This window comes from Cibotium barometz, chromosome 63 (genome assembly GCF_041138505.1).
Source record: "Cibotium barometz isolate CiBa-2024 chromosome 63, ASM4113850v1, whole genome shotgun sequence".
Lineage (NCBI taxonomy): Eukaryota > Viridiplantae > Streptophyta > Polypodiopsida > Cyatheales > Cibotiaceae > Cibotium > Cibotium barometz.
This window is the reverse complement of record NC_141108.1, coordinates 25296439-25324419: the sequence shown is the minus strand read 5'-3', so window position 1 is coordinate 25324419 and position 27981 is coordinate 25296439. Positions and strand designations below refer to the sequence as shown.

General features: G+C 51.2%; 1 protein-coding gene across 2 annotated transcripts in view; it reads right to left on the bottom strand.

Moving 5' to 3' along the window:
• The window catches only part of LOC147603876 (uncharacterized), a 157509-nt gene that overhangs the window by 18176 nt on the left and 111352 nt on the right, over positions 1-27981 (bottom strand). For both annotated transcript variants that reach the window (XM_086796143.1, XM_086796144.1), the window contains exon 9: positions 19657-19787. In XM_086796143.1, coding sequence (XP_086652269.1) covers positions 19657-19787 — 131 coding nt within the window. The remainder of the gene's footprint in view (positions 1-19656; positions 19788-27981) is intronic.

Genomic DNA, 27981 nt, shown 5'->3' with positions numbered 1-27981 from the left:
GGCATAGCTTTGACATACTCATAATTTTCAAAATCCATATGAGAAGAAAGTAAGGCAAATTTTCCTCAGCTTCAATGCATTTTTCACCAATCACCGAGCTCCAAATTCCTTAGCTTTTTCCCCAAAAATCCTTCTATTCAATTCCAAACTTCTTTTGATATATATATATGGGTTAAACGATTCTCTCAATTCGTATAGAATGAGAGTAACATTTAAGAGAATATATATATATATATATATATAAAAAACACTTAGCTGTCGAGTTGCATGCGTGGAACTCCACCAACCGTATGCTTCATATCAATTAAGCGAGGGTGAAACAGCTGGAGAAGCATCGCAGAGTGTTGGTTTAGAAAATAGCTTTTCCCATAAATATATCATTATGTTGTGCTAGAATTACTCTCTAATTCTAGCACCTACAAAGCACTCACAGTATATATATATTTTAAATAAAAACGCCTGGTCTTTTTTGACGCTGTTATCAGATGCTGCAGAAAAAAAATCTCCACTCTGCTATCGCCGTTTCATTCCGGTGGTTTTCCCTTCTTTCCCCGCGGCGATCTCGGGCCTTCCCACCTTTTCCCACTACTGATGCGGGAATTTCCTATTCCCAAAAGCTGCGCTCCAGAATTTTCCAAATAAAAGAACCTTCTCTCTTCCACGTGCGCTGCCATTCGTTATTTGCTTCTTCTAACCTTAGCATTAAGGTTATGCCACCCATCATATGTTTCTTCTAACCTTAGCATTAAGGTTAGAAGTCTAATAGTAAGACATAACCTTATATTCGCTTCCATCATCCATAAAGGAAAACCACAATGCATGTGACTCTTGATATACACACAACATCATCTTTAAACAAAACCATTGCACCACTGTAGGCACACTTACTTTGAAGAGCATGACACAAGCCCATAAGGCATTTTAGCCAATAATACCTTGAATTTCCTGCTTTGGCACAACTCAAGATTCCCAAAGCATTCTCACACCTATGAAGACATTCAATGAACTCCTCGGCACTGTGATACTCATTAAGTCTCCATTTCTCTTGACACCTTCATAGTTTATAAATTATCATGTCGGCCTATATGATTTATAGAATCCCCATTTACTTATTCAAGTATTTCTCCATGCCTTCATAAATGCATTCCTTTGTGCATTGGTATGCCCTCATGCCATCATATATATCTGGATGCTTCTAACTTGCCCATGAGCTCTGAGTAACAGCAAAAACATCATCCTCCATACTCATATACAAAAAACCCCTAAATCTGACTCAGCCTCAGCTTGTCTTATTGAACCTCATATACAATATGAACATATGTACATGGCATCATATAATGACTCGTCATGGCACTTAACCTATGCATCTGGATGTGTATTTGACGGCCTCACATGCACGGTTTCATATCATAGACGTGCCATGGCACGACAGCGTTCTAGATGTATGCCCCAGAACAGTTGGTATGATGAGGAGTGCAGAGAGACCAGAGCCCGACTGCAGCGGGAGGTTGCTTTGGGAGTCACTACTCACCGACAGTCACGTATTGCCTTCCGACGCCTTGTGCGAAGGAAGAAGCGGGCCTTCCTTGCTCAGCTAGAGCAGGAATTATACCAGCTGTTCTTGAGCCAGGATTCGAGGGAGGCTTGGCGTCTGTTTCATGAGTCCTCCCCTGCTTTGGCCATCACTTCTACAGAGGTCTGGGGTAGTTATGCAGCATCTCTATATACAGTTCCTGGACAGACACCTTTTCCTGACCCGCCAGCACCATGCCCACAGACATGTACTTTCTTTACCGCAGAGATGGTAAGGAAGGCCATTGATAGGATGAAGACTGGGAGAGCATATGATCACGATGGATTGGTTGCTGAGCACTTTATTCATGCGAGAGACATGCTGGCAGAGCTTCTAGCAGTGATGTTCAATCGTGCTATGTGCGAAGGCTTACCCGAGACTTGGAGTAGGTCCACCATCGTGCCTATCTTCAAGTCAGGGGACCCTATGGAGCCAGGTAATTATCGCACTATTATGATTGGTCACACACTAGCACGATTGTATGCATCCATTCTTGAGCAGCAGTTGAGTAGATGGGCAGAGAGAGTTGGCATTCGAGCAGAGGGACAGGCAGGGTTCAGGAGAGGTTTCTCTACTCTTGACCACATCTTGACTCTGCGGGCCATTATTGAGGAGGGCAGGTCGCATGGGCGACGGATTTATTGTAGCTTTGTGGACTTCCGCAAAGCATTTGATACAGTGCCCAGAGCCAGATTGATGAGGCGATTACAGGAGATGGGGGTACCCACAGAGCTCATATGGGGGATTATGGCTTTATACAGATCAGTTGCAGGACATGTACGCACCCCAGAGGGGGTCTCTACTTTGGTTCACTCCACTATAGGAGTGAAGCAAGGTTGCCCGTTATCTCCTTCACTGTTTGGTATGTATGTGGATGAGGCTTCTGACTACATTGAGAGATTGGGGGACAGAGGAGCCCAGCTAGCAGGTACATGGATCCCACTATTGTTATATGCTGATGATATTGTGTTGATCTCTGACTCTCCTGAGGGTATGCAGCGTCATCTGGATGCTTTACATGAGTTTGCACATGATAGTGGATTGTCTGTCAACCTTGGCAAAACCAAGGTTATGGTGTTTAACACCACGCCACAGTGGGTTAGGCGATCAGCTTCCACATTTACATATGGGCAGGAGATTGTGGAGTATACAGATGCATATACATATCTTGGGGTAGTATTCAGTGGGCCAGTGTTTTCGATGAGGAGAGCAGCAGAGACTAGATTGACTAGAGCACATGCAGCCCTGGGTGGTTTGGAGAGGATGTGTTCGCAGGTTCAGTTTCAGGAACCTCGAACGAAACTCTGGCTTTTTGACACTCTAGTGACATCAGCTATGCTTTATGGAGTGCAGATATGGGGACCTTCAGTGGGCCATCACAGCGCAGGCGGGTGGAGAGGTATGGAGAGGCCTTTGGTATCTATGATTGCTAGGCTTATTAGAGCCAAGGCTGTGGTACCTCATGAGATTATTCGAGCAGAGCTGGCGGCTGCCCCTCTGGTGATTGAGGCTCTTACGAGATCAGTCTCCTACATACATGGCTTGTGGGATCTCCCCCGAGACAGATATGCACGCCTCGCCCTGGAGTCCTCCCGACAGTTGGCTTTACAGGGAGACACGGCTTGTTGGTATGGACAGATGACATCTTGGTTCCAGGCACATGGTTTTAGCATGGACAGATTGCCTCCCTTCTCTCTGGAGGCACCCTCTCTCACTCTTACACGGACAGAGATTACCAGACTCATCCGTCAGGATTTAGTTCAGCTGGACATTAGGAGGACATGGATACAGCCGACTGAGGAGCTGGGCACGAAGATGGCTTTCTACAGAGAGCATTTTCTTCAGCTCACAGCAGATGGTTTTGTGATCAGACCCAGTTACATGGATGTACACTTGTCTCATGCAGTACGATGTGCTATTGGTCAGATTCGCACATCCTCACACCAGCTTGAGATTGAGATTGGCCGATATAGAGGTATACCAGCTGAGGCCAGGATATGCCGAGTATGCCATGGGGAGCCAGAGACAGAGCTGCATTATATATGCCATTGTACTGCATACTATGAGATACGTGGTCGTTTCCACTGTTTATTCAGAGAGGGTTTTGGACCACTTTCCAGAGTCATGGGGTACCAGGACCAGAGGTGTTTGGGATTGTTTTTGCTTGAGCTGCGGAGACATAGAGATAGCCTGCTTAGGCGCACAGAGAGCCAGACTCAGAGGCACATTACAGACTTCTTTAGTCCCGCCATCACTGCGCCAGATGGACCACAGCAGCAGCAGGACATGGATACCGCCCACACCAGGGGTACACTGATTGATCGTGCGATTGAGCTTGGGTGGTCCAGACGCCCACGACTACGGAGGAGGGCATCCCAGCATAGACGGAGGTTGCAGCGGCAGATTCAGGTTATTCTTGCGAGGCATGCGAGACACCCAGTCAGGGTGCTGACCACAGAGGATATTGAGGAGATCCGCCAGTGTCCGATGCGGCACATATTATGAGATGGAGGTACCTCCATAGTGTACCTTCCAGTTCCAGTTTCATTTTCTAGGTGCCAGTAGTATCATCTTTATTTTTCATTTTCTGGGGTTTTTTATCCAGACATTGTATCAGATCCACCATGATGTAACTTTTGGTCTCATAGGTCATTATGGCCTTTTGAAGACGTTAATATAACATTTCATTTCATTTCATTTCTCTCTCCTTATGGCATGTGAACCACCTCTTAAAAGAGGATAAGGTTCAATATTTTAGGGATTTTTTATTTTTTATTTTCTTTTGAGAACCTTATCACACTTTTTGTGTGGTCGCGGACGTCTGCAAGTGCTGCCTGCAAATGGGAGCGTTTGCCTGCTTCTGTTGCGCTTACGGTTGCCTCCATGCTCACCTTGCTAAAGATGCAGACCAATTGAGGTCAACGCCGAGGAGAGGAGATGATGGAAGTGCATCTCTGATGCTCTTGCACTGCTTGCTGCTTGCTACTGATACGCTTGCGCTGTTGCGCTTGCTTCTATGCTTTTGTGCTCACTTTGCTACTTCTCTCGTGGTGTAATCTTCTTGTGCACTATCACCATAGCTCGACTCGTTGATGGGTTGGTTGTTGCAAACGACCAGGCCAAACCCCAGTCGACCGATCGTGCAGGGCTTATAAATGTCCTGTAGGACAAGATTTCTTTTCTCGGCTGTGCTAGCAACTAAGCCGTGCTCTCCCTTCCTCTCGTTTGAGAGCTGTGAACACTACTTATGTGTGCACGCTGTGTGTGTTGCCTTTCTTTTCTTTTTTCCGAGAAAACATCCTTTCATTAGTTATAAAAAAACGCCCACTGGGCTACAAAACCCTCTCCTGCTCATAAGAAGGCAGAGCAGAGAGCCAATCAAGGCAGCTAGGGAGACTCTCCCTAGGTGCAAAAAAGTACAAATAACAGTACAAATAACTGAGAGGCTATATCATACAATAGGAGAGGGGAAAATCCAAACAAGTGGCCTGTAGTGCTAGCGGGGGGTACCCGCGTGTAGAGTATAGAAGGGGCCGCTGCGCCAACTGGTGTGGAAGGCCTGGCGCCGCAAGATCGCTCGATCCGCGTCGCCCCGGATGCGGTCATACTGTCCTCGCAGGGTGTGAATCAACTCCTGCCAGATCCCTCGAACAGTCTCTGCTGGTGGCTCCAGTCTCCCCTCAAAGGCCCTGAAACAACGGGCTCTCCAGGTGAACCATATGGTGAGGCTGCTGAGGAGCTCCCATCGTAAATCCCTCTCCTGTGTCCAGTCGGCGGACGAGAAACCCGGTGAAGGAACAAGGCGAGGCTGGCCCCTAATGAATCTGATGGCTTGGCTGTCCTGCTCCATCTCGTATCCCAGAGCAGGCCCTGACGAAGTCGACCAAGCAGCGGCTCCCCACGTATACATAGAGGGGGGCCAAAATGCGCAGCATCCTCAGCCAAATCTGCTGCGCCTGTGGACAGTCCCATAGGCAATGTCTCTGTGTCTCCAATGGGTGATCAATATGACACTTCCGAGAAGCGGCGGCCACTACCCGTATCCTTTGAAAGATGCACTCTGCAACCAAAGGCGACTCCGCCTCCACTCTCTGAAGTCTGCCCTCAGCCTGTATCTCATAGTAGAGGCATCTACCATCCTCAGTGCAAGCTCTGACAGCAATCAGGATCTCCAACTGTGTAAAGGCTCCCATCCACCGTGGGGCCGCTGGCTCGAAAGGCGTGAACCATTCCTCAGTGAGTGCCTCCTGAATGTCATCCCTCATAATCAGCCCCCCTCTGAAGTGACTCAGCCTCTCCGCCTTGATCTCCTCTGGGAGACTGCAAAAGGCCTGCCAATCTCCAAAACTGCGTGCTGGGCCTGCCGCCAATGGTCCCCAGGCTAGACGAGGCCGAGAACCCAGCATATGACCCTGCTCTGTGCGTCAGATGAGCGGCTGTCTGGCCCGCTCCTCATCACAAGTGGGAGGTCTCTGAGAAAGCCCCGGTCTCAGCAGCTCCCAAGCTCGCAGGATGCTCAAGGCAAATCTGTCCTCCCATCCTCTACTGAGGCCTGTCCTCCTCATCTCTATGAAGATCCACCGTATCTCTGGTGCCCTAGTGCCTCCTGCCGGGGGAGCTCTAGCCTGCAGCCGCTGAAAAAGAAGCACCTTCCAAGGCTCAGCGCCTAGAAGCAGCCCCCGAACAATAAGCTTCCCCAACAAGGCTCTACTCTGATCAGCTGGATCTATAATGCCCAAGCCCCCCTGGGCCAGCGGAAGAGTAATAACTGCCCAAGCAACCTTAGCCCACCATCCCGCCCAAACCAAAGAAAGTTCCTGATCAGCCTCTGTACCTGGCTGATGCAAGAGCTCGAGAAGATCCAACAAGCACCTGATTTGTCACCACCACCCTCCCAGCCAAGGATAGCCGAGCTGTACTCCAATATAAAAAGTTCTTCCGAATGCTCAGAAGAAGCGGGGCGATCTGCTGCTCAAGTGACAAATCAAGTCCAATCTGGCATCCCAGATACCGCACTGCTGTGCCAGGAGGAATCCATCTAAAACCCGGGTCTGGGCTCCATGCCGTAGCGGGAGCGCTACTGATCCAAAAGGCCACTGTCTTGCGCCAATTGATCAATGCTCTCGAAGCCACACCAAAAACCTGTAGCGACTGCTCTGCCCTCTCTAGATTGGCCTCCTGGCCATGCAGAAACAATCCCGTGTCATCAGCAAACTCAGAATCGAGCAGGTCCTCACCCCGGACTGGGAGCTGGAGTCCTCTCAAACCAACCTCCTCTGCTGTCAGATACATGCTCATAGCCTCTGCAAAGAAGAGAAAGAGGAACGGGGCGAGAGGGCATCCCTGACGGACTGATCTGGCCAACTCAAAACTCGCTCTGAAAAGCTCTGTGGCATCACCCCAGTGTCCAAAACATACTGAAAGCCCCTGCGGAGGCCTGGCCCCAAAAGGTCCCAATAGTGCATAAAAAAGGCAAGCATCAATCCGTCCTCCCCAGGGCAACTATGATGCGGAAGGACCCTCAAGCTCATCCTCTGAAAGGGGCTCACCCAAAACTGTGCGCATACGATCTGTGACCCTCCTCTGCACATGGGCCCACACAGTCTGTCTGCAAGCATCACGTGCCTTCGTGGCTAGCTCCGCTGAAAGCAGGTCTCTATAGAACTCAGTGGCAATGGCTCTAATCTCCCCGGGCTCAGTGGCTAACGATCCGTCCTGCCTCCTAAGCTGGCGTACTCCTGCTCGAGCATGGCGGGGTCCGGTGATCTCAAAAAACTCCCCAGTCACTCTCACCAAGCTGCGTCCACTGAGAGGCCTGGCGATAAGAGTAGAACTCATGTCTCTGCTCCTCTGCTCCTCTGCCTCTCTAACCTCCTGGCGTGCCTGGCTCAGCTGGGATGCCACCCACTCAAATGTAGGCAGCTGCTCCTGAAGATGCTGGAGCGAAGCAAGGCTACGTCTCAAGCGACGCTCCCGCTCTCGTGTCTCTCCCAGCTGTGTCAAGGCTGTAGCGTGCAAAAAAGAGGTGAGCTCGATGAGTCCCTGGGCACACTGGCCTGCTGCATCCTGGTCAGAGCTCTGGCTATCATGCCATATCCTCTCAATGTCCTCAGAAAGACTGGAATCTGTAAGTATCCTCTCTCGGATCCTCAACTGCAAGTTGGTCTCCCGTGTCCTCTCCTCAAGTGTCAAAATAACTGGCGCATGGTCTGAAAAAAAGGTGCCAGCGAGAATGCCAACGGAGCCACCACGCTCCCCGAACCTGTCGCCCACATAGAAGCGATCAATCCGTGATAGATTAGTCCCTTCCTGGCGGCGATCCGACCGAGAAAAACTAAGACTGTCCTGAGAACGGGAGAAAGCCTCATGCTGCCATGCATCAGTGATCCGCAGTGTCATACAAAATCGCTCCCAAGTTGTGCCGTGCAGTGTAACATGACTGCCTCCCACCCAATCGGTCGGGTCCTCAAGCATGTTGAAGTATCCCCCGACACACCAATGTGCGGCCTCGGGCAATGCATCTGTAACAAGGGTCCATAACTCTGCTCTGGCACTAGCATGGTTGGGCGCATAGACATTGAGCACACCAAAGTGCTCATCGTGCATCCTCAGAATAACAGACTGTGCTCTACCAGGCACAATGACCCCGCGATCCACAATGGCCTGCCGCCATACATGCGCAATGACCATACATACTCCTCCCTGCCCACCCAAGGGGCCAAAACCTGCAGACCAAAATGTGTCCCATCTACCAGGCATCACCGAGCCATATCTCCGAATCCTGCTCTCACTCAAATGGTGCTCCTGCATCATCAGAATATCAATACTGCCCCCAACCAGGCATCTCTGAAGCTCCTGCCTCAAGCAACCACGATAATGTACATAGTGTGCGCCCTTGTACATTCCATGAGATGATCCTCATGGATGACCTGCTGAGGTGGAGGCTGTCTCAGCCATACGGCGGGCCTTCGCAAGCGGCTTGGAGGGAGAGTAATCCCCATCCGAGCGGCTACGAATCTGCCCACCCGGTGTGCTGCAAGAGTCTCGGACCAGGCGCGAGTGGCTGTGTCCCATAGCGACTTCCTCCCGCTCACAGAGAGAAACCTCATGTATGCATACATAGCCAGGGTCTCGTGCTAGGTCTGCCACTATGCGAACCACCGAATGTCGAATCTCGGAGGCATCCGCACTCCCGGTATCAAAGAAACGTGCCAACTCCCAGAGTCGGCCTATCACGTCTGTCATCTCCAGATCGCTCACATGTGAGAAAACTCAACTGCCTGAGTCTTCAAAATATTAAGAGCGAGATCCAGAGTCCACTCCCGGTCGCTAGTGCCGCAGAGACAGAAGGAGAAGGCCACCGCTGAATCAAGTGCCTCCTCCCCTCGGGCCGGAGGTATCACCACATGAACTCTGATGGGTGCTGGCTCATGGGGGCCCTCCGCTCCAAAAAGGCGTGTGAAGGAGTAGTCGAAAGCCTCCGAGCCCTGTCTAGTGTCGAGACTACTCAGCCGACTGCGGATAGAGGATATCCGTGAAGCACGAACCGGCATGGTAGGTCTCCTCTGCGGTGCTCGAGCAAGGTCAGTGCTCAGTGCCCACCGGACTGCAGGTGAGCGCCAGGGTACTGCCAGTGCCTCTCGGGGAGCTGAGGCGAGCGGAGGGGGAGGAGGGGGGGGAGAAGGGGGTAGGGAAGGAGCCGCTGAAAAAGCGGGAGCGGGAACGGGAGGAGGCGAAGGTGGAAGCGAGGCGGGAGAGGGGGATGGGGGAGGGGGGGGAGGGGGCGAAGGGGGGGGGGGGTGCTGGCATCTCCTGATCCTCAGTCTGTGTTGGGGTCTCCTCCTGGAGGGGAGCAAAGCTGTTCCTCACTGGAACCCAGTGATGCTGAGGCTGTGGCTACTGCTGCGTCGGTCTCTGGGCATGCTGCTGTGGCTTTCTTCCTCTACGGCGCCCCTGTCTAGGCTGCCAATCCGAGGTCTTTGTGGGCTGAGCAGGTGTCCCGGAGGCTGCCTGCCAAGCTGCATCTGTGGGCGGGCCATCGAGGGTCTGCTGCTGCGGTGAAGGTCGGGGTCTCCTGCGAGGGCAGGCCTTGGCCAGGTGGCCGATCTGCTTGCATATAAAACACTGGTTCAGGAGCCCCGAAAACTCCACTCTCTGATCGATCCACCCCCCCCTATCCTAGGTAGCTGAATGACCTTCGTAAGGGAGAAGATGTCACGAACCAAAACTCTGACCGAAGGCAGGCCAGCTGCTCTAGCCACCACTGAAGCTGCTGTGGGGCCAGTCTCAAGCACCGAGCCCACCAATGATCCTATCCTAGAAAGGAGCGGAAGGTACTTGCGGCGGAGTCAGGGAAAGCAAACTGTGACATGGAATAGGCGCTCTCCCTACTCGGCCGCCGCTGCTCGGTCGAAACCATGCTGCCAAGGTCTGAAGAAGGCCCGAGCGCCCCTGATGTCAAGGGGACTCATGGCTAGGACCTGGGCCACGCTCTGGGCTGTCTCGAACTCAATCTGGTAGTGTCCGCGGCCCAATAACTGAACGTCCAGGATCTTGCCCAAATCTGCAAGAAGGCGGGCCTGGAGAAGATCCCAGATCTCCCCTCTGCTGGGGCGAGTGCCAATTATATGGCAGATGGTGGAATGTGCCTGGAGGTGTTCCACCTCTGCGGCGAGGCTCGCTTCCTCTTCTGGCGAAAGAGAAAGCCTGATGGGGGTATCCTCAAGGGTGGGCGAGGGGGCTGCGGAAGAGTCCCTCTGAGGTGGGGCAGGAGGAACCTCCATCAGAGTCTGGAGCTGAGTCGAGGGCGAAGCGAAAAACGGAGGGTCCTGCAAGAACCAAGCTGCACAAAAAAGGCGGAGCGGGGAGGGGAAGAGGGTGAAGGGCGGAAGACAAAGGGGGAGGGGTGGAAGACAGAGGGGAAGGGGCGGAAGACAGAGGGGGGCGGAAAAAACAGAGGGGGAGGGGCGGAAGGCAGAAGTGGAGAAAAAAAGGGGAGGGGGAGGCAGCACGGAACGAAAGGGGGGGGGGGGGGGGGGCGGGGAAAGCGCGAAAGGGGGGGGGAGGGCGGGGGCAGGCAGGGGGGGCGGGACGCGGAGGAAGGGGGGGAGCGGGGGGTGCGAAGGAGACGGGGCAAGCGGGCAGGGGGCGACGGGCGCGAAAGGGAGGGTGGGGGGCGCGAGAAGAACAAAAAATCCTTCAAGGGCTCAGTGCATAGTAGGAAACCTCTAACCACAAGTTTGCAAAGCAATGCCCTGCATTGAACATCCGGATCAATAATATTCAGCCCTTTCTCTCCTCCGGGCTGAATAACTATGAGCCAAGCTACCTTGGCACGGACAAGAGGCAATAAGCCAAGCCGAGGCAAGCAACACCTAACTAGCCATTAATGTCCAATCTCGTGGAGCTCCAATGAAGAAGCTTCTTCCGAATACTCATAATAAGTACCGGAGCAAACTGTTGTGCAGGAGAAATATCAACCCCAACCTAGCATCCCAAATATCTAGCAGTGCATCCTCTACCGATCCAAATATCTACTTGCTTGGATAGTGGAGACCTATCACCTTACTTGGGATTGCATATAAGATACGTGAGCATCAGATTGCAGCCAATCTTGCAGGATGTCATTCATGATACTCAGAATGGTTTCTATAACTATTTGGTCCTCCATGCTCTTTTCACATGATAGAAGTCATGCCGAACACATGGATAGGATGATGGACACATGGAAACAGGGTTCCTAAAGTTTGAATTGGAAAAAGCTCTCGTCTGGGTCAAAAAGCAAGAAAAAGCAAAAGTCAAACTTTGTTGACCAAAAAGCTGAGGGCACCATAGGAAGAGCACGTCGAACTGAGTCAAAAAGCTATAAGCCGCTTTTTCAAAAAGCAACTCCAGGGCCAAAAAGCAAGGCCCTGAAGTTGTAAAATCATAAATCAAGAACTTTGACTATTATTAAAGCAAAAGCAAGGAGGCAAAGCAAAAGCATAGGAAAAGAAAAAAGCTAGGGAATAAAGAAAAAGTAAAGCATGGATAAAACCAGGCATCCCCTCAGTATTTAAAGATCATGTACTCTCTTGGTGGACCATAGAAGAACTCTTGGAGGCTTATAGAAGAAGTACGTGGAGAACTCCCTTGGGAAAAGCAAGAACATCATCTTCATCACTTTACCACCTTCTTTCTACAGGCAGCCACCTCTGCAGCACCTATAACCACCGTTGCTCCATTCGATTGCGCCACCCTTCAGCCCCTTGTTCTATCTCTGTTACGCCAAGAAAGTAGCACCGCTTTTTGGTGTTGTGCCACTTTTGCCTACTATCGGCCACCTGCTCCACCAGCGCCTCCACCAGCTATTGCTACAGTACGCTGCCTGCGCCTCCAGTTCCCCACCAGCTACTTGTCGCCCGCGCCCCTGAGCACCGCCATTGCTCTGTGAACCAGTGCCGCCTTTGTCTTGACTCTTCAGCCGCAACTTTTTCCCTGTTGTGCTGCAGCCTTCACTACAGTTATGCGCCGCCCTGAAAGTTCAGCATATCATCCCTGTTTGCAGCTGTGCCGCTTCCTCAGTTCTGCGCTCTGAGCATAGGCTGCAGCGACCTGTCCTACAGAACCTCCTATTGCCGCCGTCTGCACCCTCAAACACATATCTCAGTGAGCAAAACCTGAATCTATCTTCTGTGCCATCTCCTTGAGCTGTCTTAAGGCACTGCCAGAAACCAGCACTAACCAGTTTTCTAGAAGCTTTACAAAGAAGGGACTTTCTTGTGGATATATATACCCATCTCAGTGTGGGAGAATCTTGGGATTACCTTGTCCGGATAATTGAAATGAGAACAAAGAGCTATTTGTGGATACTTGGGAACATCAGTTGGATTCATTGGATTTCGGTACTAGCCCGGTGTAAGTCTCTTGTGGGTCATCCTAGTGGTGAGCTCGGCATCAGTTATCTTGTGCCTGGACATCAATCTCGGCATGACCTCGACATCGACACTTTTGTTTGATATTATATTCATTTGTTGTATTGGTCGTGGCTTGGAAAAGCCCATGGATTGTTCCTGAAATAAAATCCTGAAGAGGGGACGGTTCCCCGCTTAGCGTGGTGTACTGTGTTGTGAAACCCCCCTATTCCCATCTCTGTCTTCCCCTTCTCTCTCTCTCTATCTTTATCTCTCGTACACGTGGTTGCATCTGTCACTGCACACTCCATTGGGCTTATAGTGGTATCAAAGCAGGATTTCTCTTGAAGAAATCTTTTATGGGGTGACAACCATGTCGTGAGTCAAGGGAGACCAAGGTCCTCAAGAAGGGAACAACCATGAAGCCAATACAGAACTTTTGGAAGGGAACCAAGGTCGTCAGTCTCTCATGAGACTGCAGTCATGAAATCAGCTCAATATCGAGACTTTCAAAAGTTCAAAAAGTATCTTCAAGAAGAGGAGTTCCTAGATTGGAGAGCCAAGAAGGAACAAGACTACAGAAGAGCTCACATGTTTGAAGACTTTATCAAAGACTAGACCACTGAAGCCGAAGGTGTGGAAGCTGCCAAAGCTTACCTACGAGGTAAAGGGATTACCTTTAGAGAAGAACCCAGAGCCACCCGATCCATCACTCATGGAGGACTGAGAGAAGCCACCCCCAGACTCGCCTTATCAGATGCAGCCTCTTCTGGCCTAGCAAAAGAGAAGAAGGCAAAGGAGCCTTCAAGCGGCAAAGTGGACTTTAAGCAGGGAGAGAAAAGCATAAAGTTTGATACCTTTTATGGAAAGCGAGACACTCAGAAAGCTCTATCCTTCATCAAACAGTTTGATGCCGCCTTTGGAGCAGAGGACTTCTCTGAAAAGTCCAAACTCTGCCTAGTCCGTATGCACTTGAAAGATGCCGCTTTGAATTGGTGGCTAAAGGTGGTCTAAGAAGGGACCGAGCCTACCTCATGGGCTGATTTCAAAACTGTTCAACAGGAAGTTCCTTCCCGCTACTTTCAAGGCAGATGTATAGAAGGAATGGGATGAGGTAAAGCAAAAAGTGAGAGAAAGTGTGGCAACATATCTTAATAACTTTTCAGCCATCTCATTGAAGTTTACCTCATATACTCCTATCCCACCATTGATGGAAATGCGAAAGTTTGTGCAACCAAAGCTTTATCAAGAAGTCTATATCTTGGGACCAAAAAACCTTGGAAGAAGCCCAAGACAAAGCTTTGCAAGCCAAAGCTCTATATATGCCTTGGATGGTGGGTAAATCAAAGAATGAGAATCGAGACTTATCTCAAAGGAAGAATTTTAGAGACCGATCCCCATCAAGAACCAAGTCACAAGAAAAGAACAAAAGGAGTGAGGACAAACCCCCACTCTTTCGAAGAAAATTGTCCCTCAAGCAACTCGAAGAATATACCAAAGAAGGGAAGTGTTTCCAATGTGGAAAGAAGGGACACTTGGCTGCAAATTGTCCCAACTTGACAGATCAAGAAGCTAAAGAGACTAGAAGATCATCAGATTGACATCCTGCCAAGAAGTTTTTGGAGTAGTTTTGTATCATGAGGGCTATGTAATGGCTTGTGATAGTTTTAGATGAGGATCTCTGCGATTATAATGGAACATATTTTTGTGATTTTTTGTTATCAAGAAAGATTTAAGAGGGAGGGATTATACCTCTAAACCCTCTTCATTGTGTGTGTGTGTGTGTGTGTGTGTGTGTGTATTAAGAGGGAGGGATTATATCTCTAAACCCTCTTCATTGTGTGTGTGTGTGTGTATATATATATATATATATATATATATATATATATATATATATATATATATATATATATTGAATTGGAATTGATCATTATTTTGTTTATAATGGTTATTTGGACATGCTCTAGTTTGGGTGGCAACGATGCCAGAAAGCCCAAGGAGCAAGATTTGTATATGGACGGCAACGATGCTAGAATGAGATTTGTATATGGGAGGAAACGATGCCAAATGACCCATTGGACAGAAACGATGCCATATATATTGGACTTCGCAGTTGGACGGTCATTGCGACCAAATGACTCAGATGACTATATTGGATTTCGCAGTCATTGCGACCAGATGGCCCAAATGACTGTATTGGATTTCATAGTTGGGCGGTCAATGCAACCAGAACTATTGATGAACTCTCGGGCGGTCCCAGTGACGAGATGGCCTTGAGGAAAAGTTGAGCGATCATAGTGACCAGATGGCTCAGCACGGTTTCGATGAAACCAGACAGGACAATCCATGAACAGGAGGATCATTACTTGTGTATTGCATTTTGTGTATTGCATACTGATGTATGTTTGAATTTCTTTGACTTTGTGTGCTGTTTTTGATGTGTGGACAATGCTTGGATTTATGGCATGTGATAGTCCACTGGGCTCCATACTACCTGGACAATACCTGGAATACCCAGTAGACGCGAATGATGAATACCTGGAATACCCAGCAGATGTGAATGATGCATACTTGTTTGTGACTAGCTTGTGTCTAGTTTTTACAGAAGGTGAGTATGCATTTATTATCTAACCCTTGCTACGGGATATGAAGAACAAGTACCATCAAGAACAAGAAGGTCAAAGAAAGGCATAAAAATGTTTCCAGAGGAGCAAGACGCACCACATATATGAGGAAAGACCAAATGCACAAGAGCACCAGATGGGACTAGTACCATATCTATGCCACAGTTGAGGACAACCGTGATGTAAGAGGGAGGGAATGTAACTATTTGGTCCTCCATGCTCTTTTCACATGATAGAACTCATGCCCGGACACATGGACAGGATGATGGACACATGGAAAAAGGGTTCCTAAAGTTGGAATTGGAAAAAGCTCTCGTTTGGGTCAAAAAGCAAGAAAAAGCAAAAGTCAAACTTTGTTGACCAAAAAGCTAAGGGCACCATAGGAAAGAGCATGTCGAACTGAGTCAAAAAGCTATAAGCCGCTTTTTCAAAAAGCAGCTCCAGGGCCAAAAAGCAAGGCCCTGAAGTTGTAAAAACATAAATCAAGAACTTCGACTATTATTAAAGCAAAAGCAAGGAGGAAAAGCAAAAGCATAGGAAAAAAAAAAGCTAGGAAATAAAGGCAAAAGCAAAGCATGGATAAAAGCAGGCATCCCCTCAAGTATTTAAAGACCATGTACTCTCTTGGTGGACCATGGAAGAACTCTTGGAGGCTTATAGAAGAAGTACGTGGAGAACTCCCTTGGGAAAAGCAGGAACATCATCTTCATCACCTTACCACCTTCTTTCTACAGGCGGCCACCTCTGCAGCACCTATAACCACCATTGCTCCATTCGATTGCGCTTCTATCTCTATTACGCCAAGAAAGCAGCGCCGCTTTTTGGTGTGTGCCACTTTTGCCTACTGTCGGCCACCTGCTCCACCAGCTCCTCCACCAACTACTGCTACAGTACGCTGCCTGCACCTCCAGTTGCCCACCAGCTACTACCCAGTGTGTCGCCCGCGCCCCTAAGCACCGCCCTTGCTCTGTGAACCAGCGCCGCCTTTGTCTTCAGCCGCAGCTTTTGCCCTGTTGTGTGCAGCCTTCACTACAGCTGTGCACCACTGCACCGCCCTGAAAGTTCAGCATATCGTCCCTGTTTGCAGCTGCGCCTCCTCCTCAGTTCTGTGCTCTGAGCATAGGCTGCAGCCACCTGTCCTACAGAACCTCCTATCGCCGCCGTCTGCACCCTCAAAACCTGCAACACATACCTCAGTCAGTAAAACCTGAATCTATCTTCTGTGCCATCTCCTTGTGCTGTCTTAAGGCACTGCCAGAAACCAGCACTAACCAGTTTTCTAGAACCTTTACAAAGAAGGGACTTTCTTGTGGAGATATATACCCATCTCAGTGTGGGAGAATCTTGGGATTACCTTTTCTGGATTGGATTGAGAACAAAGAGCTATTTGTGGATACTTTGGAACATCAGTTGGATTCATTGGATTTCGGTACTAGCCCGGTGTAAGTCTCTTGTGGGTCATCCTAGTGGTGAGCTCGGCATCAATTATCTTGTGCCTCGACATCGACCTCGGCCCATCGACACTTTTGTTTGATATTGTATTCATTTGTTGTATTGGTCCTAGCTTGGAAAAGCCCATGGATTGTTCTTGAAATAAATTCTTGAAGAGGGGGCAGGGCGTCTTCCCCACTCAATGTGGTGTACTATGTGAAACCCCCGTATTCCCATCTCTCTCTCTATCTTTATCTCTCGTACACGTGGTTGCATCTGTCAACTGCACGCTCCGTTGGGCTTACAGTTTCTTACACGGGATGTCCTTCATGATACTCAGAATGGTTTCTTACACGGGAGGAGCATCCTTGATAATATTTTCTCGTTTTGGGAGGCCGTTGAATGGGCCAAAGCGAGTAATCAGCCTTAAGCCATTCTGCTTTTGGATTTTGAGAAGGCTTATGATAGAGTGGATTGGGACTTCCTTGAGGGTACTCTTAGTCATATGGGTTTCTCTTAGAGATGGATCAAGGGAGTTTCATGCATGTATCGTGAAGCCCATAGTAGTGTGCTTGCTTGCGGTGATAGAGGAGAGCGGTTTCAGATCTCTTGCTCGGTATGGCATGGATGCCCTTTAGCCCCATTATTATATATCATAGTCGCGTAGGCCATGAGCATCTTCCTCTGCTCCACTGCTGGTATTTCTGGATTGAGGTTGCCTCTTCGTAATCAAGAGGAGCTGGTTGACTCTGAGTTAGCAGCTGATGACACAGCCATGCTCTTAGAGGGCTCACACATATGTTTGTTTATGTTCCTTCCGGGTCGTGCTGGAAGAGTTTTGTTTGGCAGCATGGGGTCTCATTAATTGGCACAAATCTACTGATTTTTGGATTAGTGACTCGCTGAGAGTTGCTTGGGGTGCAGAGCCTGGTTTTACTTGGATCAGCAGAGGATGCACTGCTAGATATTTGGGATGTCAGGTTGGGGTTGATATTTCTCCTGCACAGTAATTCACTCCGGTACTTATGAGTATTCCGAAGAGGCTTCTTCATTGGAGCTCTAGGAGATTGGATTTAGCCTCTAGAGTGTTGGTGGCTAATCAGGGATTGCTTGCCTTGGCTTGGTTTTTTTGCCTCTTGTTGGTGCTTCACTCTATGTGCATTGGTCAATTGCAGAGGTTGATCCGCAATTTTCTTTGGTCGGGTTTGAATGACACCACAGACACATCTGCCAAGGTAGCTTGGCTTACAGATATTCAGCCCAGACGAGAGGGGGGGCTGAATATTATAGATCCAAATGTTCAGTGCAATGCAGGGCGTTGCTTTGCAAACTCGTGGTTAGAGGTTTCCTACCAGGCACGGAGCCTTGGAAGGGTTTTCTCCTTTCTCAGATTTTTGGATGTACACCCCGTGTTGGGACAGATTGGCTTCCCAACACGCGGTTTTTGTTCACCAAGGCAGATATCAAGGCACCAATTTTCCCTCTTATTGTTGCCATTGTCAGAGCATCGAGAAGCATGAGACCTTTCTTGCGAGACAGAGGCTTCCTAGGTCTCTGGATGACGCTAACCAACAACCTATTATATGGAACAAGTTCATTAGGGATGACGCCGGTCGGACACTTGGTGCAGTGGTCAGGATGGGAGAGAGGTGCATATACAGTTCTTGCTTGGAAGACCTTCAAGAGTCTTCCAGTGGATCAAGAGCTGCATCCATTCAGCATCTTAGGAGCTCTCACATACGTATTGATCAAGTTGATGCAGCTATACCGCATGAGTGGCTCTCTGGGATTTTTCATGGAGATTATTATCCGAGATAGCTAGGAGTCTTTTCTAGGATAGGCATACCTTTGCAGGTCATTGTTCTACCGGGTCAGGAGGCTATAGATTGCATCATCTATTCTATTATGCCTGGTTGGAGACTGAGGAGATGTAGCATGGAGGGGATCATCCCAGACACTAGGCTTAGTCAAGTGAGAATTGTTGGTCGTTCGGGAAAGCATTGGTTCATTGATCCTTCTCCTCAGATAGTGAGTCATGGCTCTTGGTGTTTGTGGTTGTATGGTGGCAGTCATATCAGATAGCTTTAGTGGGATCCAAGTGAGCGGGAGTGGATTGATGCTTCCGATCCATTGAAAAGCCTTCCCTTTCTTAGTTACACGGTCTGGAATGCCAGGCTTCTCATCACTCGACAGATGCATAGGATCCCTACTCTGAGGCCTCATTGGGAGAGTTATGACATCACTCCAGTGATACAACGCAAATATTGGCATAGGCTTTGGCATTCATACAGAAGGAGCTAGATCTCTCATTCCTTTTGGCTATTTCTACATGGTGGTCTCCTCACCAATAAGTGGAAATTGGTTTTCGGTGTAGCACCTACCTGCCCGAGATGTGCAGAAATCTTTGAGATTCTACAGCATTGTTTATGGGGATGTAGCATTGCACAACGCATTTGGGGTTCTATAGCCCAACCTATGGGCAAATTGAGTGGCTATGCCATGTATGTTACTTGGGAGGTAGCTGCTTGGCTTTCCCAGTTTGATCTGTAGCTTTTCTACGAGGGCAGTGATATAGACACTGCTATTTTCATTCATAGAGGTATTGCCCAGCATGGTTTGTTGCAGGATGTCCCTCACTCACATTATACACCCCCAAGACAGAGGATTGACACCAATTGGGAGATCGTTGGCAGATCTAGAGAGCTAGATGCACGGAGGCTATTGAGGGTGTCCAGATTTTTGAGTCTCAGTGCATTAGCACTATATGGGGTGATATCATCCATACTCTCATGGCTACTTGGGCTCGTATTCAGGGGTCCTCTCATTCCGTGCAGGCAAAGCACGTTGTATTTATGCAGGAGTGGACCATGGCATTTCTTTTCCTCTAGTCCCACATGTCTTTCATGGCGCCATGATGCTCCTCAGTGGTTGAGATCACCTTACATATTGGGGTGATTCTATTCTATTCCGGCTTATAGCCATCATTGTTGTACGCCTTTTTTCATACTTAATAGAAGTCTCTTTCTTGAAAAAAAAAAGATATAATTTTATAGAAGTCTCTTTCTTGGGAAACTTAATACAACTATTGGTATGTAAAAACTGGAGATTTTAATAGAAGTCATGAAGGCACACTTACAAGTTCAATTCATGGACATGGTCATTGTAATACTGTTGACCTCCCATAGCTCCATTCTCCTCATTAACAAAAAGAACAACACGGACTGTCCTCTTTGGCTTCAGGCCCAATGAATGAATCAAGCGTATTGCCTAGCAAGAAAATACAAAAATTCAAAATTAAATAACCAAAGTAATTTCCTTTCTGTTACAGATTGGTAAAATCAACTTGAAACTCTAATATATACATGAGATGCACATGCCTTGCTGAGATTCATCATCATCAACTCACAACAACCTTCACTCTTCAACAATGTCGTTGACTATAAGTATTGAGCATTGCTTGAATGTGTGAATGTTGGGTATTTTGGAGCTACATGTGTGTTTACCATTTGTGTGTGTGAATAGCCTCTAAAAGGGCTTAAATGTGTGTGTGCAAGACTTGTTCATATGTATAAGTGTGTGAACACCTGCTTAGGTGTGAGAACCCCTTAGATGTGGATAAAATAAGTGTGTGCCAAATGTCAGTATGAGTGTCCTGTGTGAGACATGTGTCGTGTGTGTGTCAAAAGATAAGGCTACTCCCAAGCCTATAAAAAGGCATTGTACTTGGAGATTAATATACAATAATAATCAACATCATTTGAGTCATGCAAATACTCTCTCTCAACTATCTCTCTCTCTCTCCCTCCCTCTACATCACATCATGGACATCTTTCATCCCCCTTAGCTCTGGAGGAAACCTAAACCTAACCCTAATCTATTAACATGGTATCAAAGCAACTTTTTGAACCTGAACCGGACGCTCGCTCGCTGAAGCTCCCGCCTCCACCCTGCTCTGCGCACCTTCGCTCCCCCCCCCCTCCTCGCGCCTTTTTTCCTTCCGCCCCCCGCTTGCTCCCCTCTGCTCGCCGCTGCGCCCCCCCTCTCCTTCCTCGCTGCTGCGCCGCCCCCCCCTCCTTCCTCGCCGCTGCGCCTTCCCCCCCCTCTTCGCCAGTTCGCCCCCCTCCCCTCTTCGCCATTTCGCCATCCCCCCCCGCTGCCGCCTGTTCCCCCCCGCTGCCGCCTGTTCGCCATCCCCCCCGCTGCCGCCTGTTCGTCATCCCCCCCCCCCCGCTGCCGCCTCTTCGCCCCCCCGCCTCTTCGCCTCCTCTCGCCCGCCTCCTTTCAGCAGCGCCCCGCCCCCCTCCTTCTCGCGTTGTCGCCGCCCCCCCCCCTCTGGGCCTCTCCTCCCCTTTTTGCGCCGCCCCCCCCCTCCCTCCTCTGTCATGCTGCTTTTCACCCCTTGGGGGTTTTTGTTTTTTTTTCCCTCATCGTCATCCGTCCTTCCGCCTCTTGGTGTGCAGCCCGCTTCTTGCAGGTTTTCCGCTTTCGCCTCGCCTTCGCTTGAGCTTCAGACTCTGATGGAGACTCCTCCCGCCTCGCCTCAGAGGGACTCTTCCGCAGCCCCCTCGCCCGCCCCCGAGGTCATCCCCATCAGGCTCTCTCTTTCGCCGGAAGAGGAAGCGAGCCTCACCGCAGAGGTGGAACGCCTTCAGGCTCACTCCACCATCTGCCGTATAGTCGGCACTCGCCCCAGCAGAGGGGAGATCAGGGATCTACTTCAGGCTCGCCTTCTTGCAGATGTGGGCAAGATCCTTGATGTACAGCTCTTGGGCCGGGGACATTATCAGATCGAGTTCGAGGCCGCCCAGAGCGTTGCCAAGGTCCTTGCCATGAGTCCTCTGGATATCAGGGGTGCTCGGGCTTTCTTCAGGCCTTGGCAGCATGGATTTGACCCAGCTGCGGCGGAGCAGGGAGAGCGCCTCTTCCATATTACAGTTTGTTTCCCTGGTCTCCGCCGGGAGTATCTTCCGCTCCTCTCCAGGCTCGGAGCATTGGTGGGCTCGGTTCTTGAGACGGGCCCCTCAGCAGCTTCAGTGGTGGCCAGAGCAGCTGGGCTACCTTCGGTCAGAGTGTTGGTATCTGACATCTCCTCCCTTCCTAAGGTCATTCAGCTACCTAGGATAGGGGGGGGGTGGATAGATCAGAGAGTGGAGTTCTCGGGGCTCCCGAACCAGTGCTTCATTTGCAGGCAGGTCGGTCATTTGGCCAAGGCCTGCCCTCGCAGGAGACCTCGGCCCTCACCACAGCAGCAGGCCACGGATGGCCCGCCCACAGATTCGGCTCGGCAGGCTACCTCAGGGACACCTGCTCAGGCCACAGAGACCTCGGAGTGGCAGCCTGGACAGGGGCGCCGTCGAGGGAGACAGCCACAGCAGCACGCCCAGGTACCGCTGCAGCAACAGCCACAGTCTCAGCCTCACTGGGTTCCCGTGAGGAACAAATTTGCTCCCCTTCAGGAGGAGACCCCTGCAGCGACCGAGGACCAGGAGATGCCAGCTCCCCCTCCTTCACCTCCCCCACACCCATCCCCTCCCACCGCCTCGCTTCCACCATCGCCTCCTCCCGCCCCCGCTCCGGTCTCGGCAGCGGCTCCCTCTCCTCCTCCCTCGCCTCCCCCTCCTCCCCCTCCGCCCGCCTCGCCTTCCCGGGAGGTCCTGGCAGCTCCCTGGCGCTCACCTGCAGTCCGGAGGGCGCTGAGCACTGACCTCGCTCGAGCATCACAGAGGAGACCTATGCCGATTAGGGCCTCACGGATTTCATCTATCCGCAGTCGGCTGAGTCGCCTCGGCATTCGACAGCGCTCGGCGGCGTTTGATTATACCTTCACACGGCTTTTTGGAGCAGAGGGCCCCCATGAGCCAGCACCCATCCGAGTGCATGTAGTGATACCTCCGGCCCGCGGGGAGGAGGCACTAGACTCAGCGGTGGCCTTCTCGTTCCCTCTATGTGGACCTTGTGACCGGGAGTGGACTCTAGAGCTCGCTCTCAGCACGTTGAAGACTCAGGCAGTTGAGTTTTCTCATCACATGAGCGATTTGGAGGTTACAGATGTGCTAGGCCGACTTTGGGAGTTGGCTCATTTTGTCTTGGATCCCGGGGGTGTGGATACATCCGGGATTCGGCATTTGGTCGTGCGCATAGTTGCAGATTTGGCACGCGACCCAGGATATGTGAGTATTCACGAGGTTACTATGTCAGAGCAGGAGGCAGTCGCCATGGGTCACAGCCACTGGCGCCTGATCCGGGATTCTTGCAGTACACCGGGTGGGCAGACTCGCAGCCGTTCGGATGGGGACTACTCTCCATCCAAGCCGCTTGCGAAGGCCCGCCGCACGGCTGAGACAGCATCCACCTCAGTAGGACATCCATGAGGATCATCTCATGGAATGTACAGGGCCTTGGCGGAGCACACTTTATACGCTATCGAGGCTGCTTGAGGCAGGAGCTACAGAGATGCCTGGTTGGTGGCAGCATTGACATTCTGATGATGCAGGAGCACCACTTGGGTGAGAGCAGGATCCGGAGATATGGTTCGGTGATGCCTGGTAGATGGGACACTTTCTGGTCTGCAGGGTTTGGTCCTTTGGGTGGACAGGGAGGAGTATGCATGGTTATTGCAGATGCATGGCGGCAGGCCATTGTGGATCGAGGGATCATTGTGCCTGGTAGAGCACAGTATGTCATTCTGAGGATGCATGATGAGCTATTGGGTGTGCTCAACATCTATGCGCCCAATCATGCTAGTGCCAGAGCAGAGTTCTGGACTCAGGTTACAGATGCATTGCCAGAGGCCGCACATTGGTGTGTTGGGGGAGACTTCAACATGCTTGAGGACCCGGTAGATAGGGTGGGAGGCAGTCATGTTACAGTGCACGGCACGGAGCTTGCAGCTTGGGACCGGTTTTGTATGACACTGAGGATCACTGATGCATGGCAGCATGGGGCTTTCTCCCGGTCTCAGGACAGTCTTAGTTTCTCTCGGTCGGATCGCCGGCAGGGAGGGACTAATCTATCTCGGATTGATCGCTTTTATGTGGGCGATTGGTTGGGGGAGCGAGGGGGCTCCGTCGGCATTCTTGCTGGCACCTCATTTTCAGATCATGCGCCAGTTATACTGACTTTGGAGGAGGGGACACGGGAGCCCAGCTTGCAGTTGAGGATCCCAGAGAGGGTACTTGCAGACCCCAGTCTCGCTGAGGACATTGAGAGGATCTGGCATGATAGTCAGTGCTCTGACCAGGATGCAGCGGGCCAGTGTGCCCAGGGACTCATTGATCTTAGCTCTTTTCTACACGCTGCAGCTTTGACACGACTGGGAGAGATTCGCGAGCGGGAGCAACGGCTGAGACGCAGCCTTGCTTCGCTACAGCGCCTTCAGGAGCAGCAGCCTGCATGTGAGTGGGTGGCGTCCCAGCTGAGCCAGGCACGCCAGGAGGTTAGAGAGGCAGAGGAGCAGAGACATGAGTTTTACTATCGTCGTCAGGCCTCTCAGTGGACGCAGCTTGGTGATAGAGTGACTGGGGAGTTTTTTGAGATCACTGGACCCCGTCATGCGCGAGCAGGGGTTCGCCAGCTTGGTAGACCGGATGGATCGATAGCTACTGAGCTCGGGGAGATCAGAGCCATTGCCACTGCTTTTTATCGTGACTTGCTTTCAGCGGAGCCAGCCACTGAGGATCGAGATGTATGCAGGCAGACTGTGTGGGCCCATGTGCAGAGGAGGGTCACAGACCATATGCGCACAGTTCTAGGTGCGCCTCTATCAGAGATTGAGCTTGCCGAGGCCTTGAGGGTCCTGCCGCGACATAGTTGCCCAGGGGAGGACGGACTGACGCCGGCCTTTTTTATGCGCTATTGGGACCTTTTGGGGCCAGGCCTCCGCAGGGGCTTTCAGCATGTTTTGGACACTGGGGTGATGCCGCAGAGCTTTTCAGAGGGCTTGATCTATCTTATCCCCAAGGGGGAGGGAGTATCGGATGACATTCGACATTGGAGGCCTATTACGATCCTCAATACTGTATACAAGGTCTTGGCAAAGGCCTTGAGTTTGAGGATCCAGCCCTTCCTGGGGGAGTTGATTCATGCTACTCAGACAGGATTTGTCAAGGAGCGCAGTATCCTTGACAACATCTTTACTTTCTGGGAGGCGACGGCCCGAGCTAGGTTTCTTGGCGAGGACTTGGTCGTGATGCTTCTCGATTTTGAGAAGGCATACGATAGAGTTGATTGGGGATTCTTAGAGGGCACTATGCTACGCCTGGGCTTTGAGCCAGGATGGATCAGAGGGGTGGCAGCTTTGTATTCCACAGCTCGCAGCCAGGTGCTGATTGCAGGAGGTCGGGGGCCGAGTTTTGAGCTGACCAGATCAGTCCGTCAGGGGTGTCCTCTCGCCCCTTTCCTTTTTCTCTTCTTTGCGGAGGCTATGAGTATGTATTTGACGGCAGAGGAGGTTGGTTTGAGAGGACTTCAGCTCCCAGTCCGGGGGGAGGATTTGCTTGATGCTGAGTTTGCAGACGACACGGGCTTATTTTTGCATGGCCAAGAGGCCAATCTTATTCGGGCAGAGCAGTCGCTCCAGGTTTTTAGTGCAGCTTCGGGAGCATTGATCAATTGGCGCAAGACAGTGGCCTTTTGGATCAGTAGTGCTCCCACTCCGGCATGGAGTCCGGACCCCGGTTTTAGATGGATTCCTCCCGGCACAGCAGTGCGGTATTTGGGATGCCAGATTGGCCTCGATTTGTCACCTGAGCAGCAGATTGCCCCGCTTCTTCTGAGCATTCGGAAGAAGCTATTGTATTGGAGTACAGCTCGACTATCCTTGGCTGGGAGGGTGGTGGTGGCAAATCAGGTGCTGTTAGCGACTATGTGGTACATTACGTCTTGCTGGATTTTCTCGAGCTCTTGCATCAGCCAGGTACAGAGGCTGATCAGGAACTTTCTGTGGTCTGGGCGGGACGGTCAGCCAGCTCGGGCAAAGGTTGCATGGGCAGTTATTACACTTCCGCTGGCTCAGGGCGGTTTGGGCATTATAGATCCAGTCGATCAGAGTAGAGCCTTATTGGGGAAGCTTATTGTTCGGGGGTTGCTTCCAGGCGCTGAGCCTTGGAAAGAGCTCCTCTTGCAGCGACTGCAGGCCCGGGCGCCTCCTGCAGGGGGTACTTGGGCACCAGAGATTCGCTGGATATTCATAGAGATGAGGAGGACAGGCCTCAGTAGAGGATGGGAGGACAGATTTGCTTTGAGTATCCTGAGAGCTTGGGAGCTGCTGAGACCGGGGCTCTCTCAGCGGCCTCCGTCTTGTGTTGAGGAGCGGGCCAGGCAGCCGCTCATCTGGAGCCCAGCGGTTCGTACAGAGCAGGGTCATATGCTGGGTTCTCGGCCTCGTCTAGCCTGGGGACCTTTAGCGGCAGGCCCAGCTCGTAGTTTTGGAGACTGGCAGGCTTTCTGCAGTCTACCAGAGGAGACCCAGGTGGAGAGGCTGAGTCACTTCAGAGGGGGGTTGATTATGAGGGATGATATTCAGGAGGCACTTACAGAGGAGTGGTTCACACCTCTCGAGCCAGTGGCCCCACGGTGGATGGGTGCCTTCACACAGTTGGAGATCCTGATTGCTGTCAGAGCTAGCACTGAGGATGGCAGATGCCTCTATTATGAGATTCAGGATGAGGGCCGACTCCAGAGAGTGGAGATGGAGTCGCCTTTGGTTGCAGAGTGCACCTTTCAGAGGATTCGGGTAGTGGCTGCCGCTTCTCGGAAGTGGCATATTGACCCCCACCCTGCTGACGTGCTCCCGGATTGGCGTATATGGGCATATGCAGCGCGCCCCTTGGCCCGGCTACAGTGGGACCCCGGAGAGTACGAGTGGCATGATCCTTATGCATCCCTTGAGGCCACAGAGATCACATTTTTCCAGTATACTGTTCGGCTGGGACGGCATATATTGACGGCGAGGAGGACGGTTTCTCCAGCGGCAGCGGGGCATTGGCGATTGCAGGGACTATCACAGGAGTTCCTGGAGGATTTCTGGGCTCGGCTCTGGGCTAGTCGACAGGCCCGCAGGATCTCGGCTTTTCAGTGGCTGGTCGCCCACAGGGGCTCAGCAGTTGGCACTTGGCTTGTTTACAGCGGTCTTCCGGCGGCCTGCGTCCGATGCGGCCACCCTATGGAGACACAGAGACATTGCCTTTGGGACTGCCCTCAGGCACAGCAGATTTGGCTGCGGATGCTGCGTATTCTAGCCCCCCTCTCTCCAGAGGGTATGTTTACGTGGGGTGCCGCTGCTTGGTCGACTTCGTCAGGGCCTGCTATGGGCTATGAGATGGAGCAGGGCAGTCAGGCCATCAGATTTATTAGGGGCCAGCCTCGCCTGGTTCCGGCACCGGATTTCTCGTCCGCCAGCTGGACACAGGAGAGGGATTTACGATGGGAGCTCCTCAACAGCCTCACCATCTGGTTCACCTGGAGGGCCCGGTGCTTCACGGCCTTTGAGGGGAGATTAGAGCCACCAGCAGAGACTGTTCGGGGGATTTGGCAGGAGTTGATCCACACCCTGCGAGGACAGTACGACCGCATCCGGGGAGACTCGGATGAGGCGATTTTACGGCGCCAGGCCTTTCATACCACTTGGCGCTGCGGCCCGTTCTACACCCTACACACGGGATCCCCCCGTTGGCACTACAGGCCACCTGTTTGGCTCTTTCCCCCCCCCATTGTATGATTTAGCCGCTCAGTCCTTTAGACTGATGCTTGTATTTTGCAGCACCTAGGGAGAGTCTCCCGGGCTGCCATGATGTATTCACTGCTCTTCTCTCTGTTAGGAGCAGGAGAGATCTCTTTTGTAGCCCTACGGGCGTTTTTTACATAACTAATGAAAGGATCTTTTCTCGGAAAAAAAAAAAAAACATGGTATCAAAGCTAGGGTTTCTTGCATCGCCCAGCTGATGCACCTTCGACGACCGCTTTGCTGCTGCTGACAGTGCCACCCATGAGCTTCGGACACTTCCAGTCAGATTGTTGTCCGCTACTATGGTCGTTGCCCGACCCCTTGCTGCTGTGCGCCGTCACCTATACAGGTTCCACCTATGTGCGAATAACAGTCTAACTGGATGTGTGCGCTCCTTGCTATTGTGCGCTATCACCCCCTCAAGTTCTGCATGTGTGCTACTGCTGTTGTACGCCGCCCAGAACCAGTTCAACGCTGCCACCATAACAATGCCGACTACTCCGCACACAACACTACTAGTGCTATCCTGTGCCACCTGCGTGCCCACTTCTACTGCCCACCACCTCGCCTATTGTTGCCTCTCCTATGGCTGCACCCCTTGCTACCGATTGTGACAAGCCCGCACCTCCTCTACCTCAGCCCCGCTGCCTCGCATATCTTCCATGGTTTGTGAGCACCGCCTTCCTGAGCTAGCTTGCTATCTCCCCCCCTTTCGCCTTTGCCACCTCTCCTCCCCCT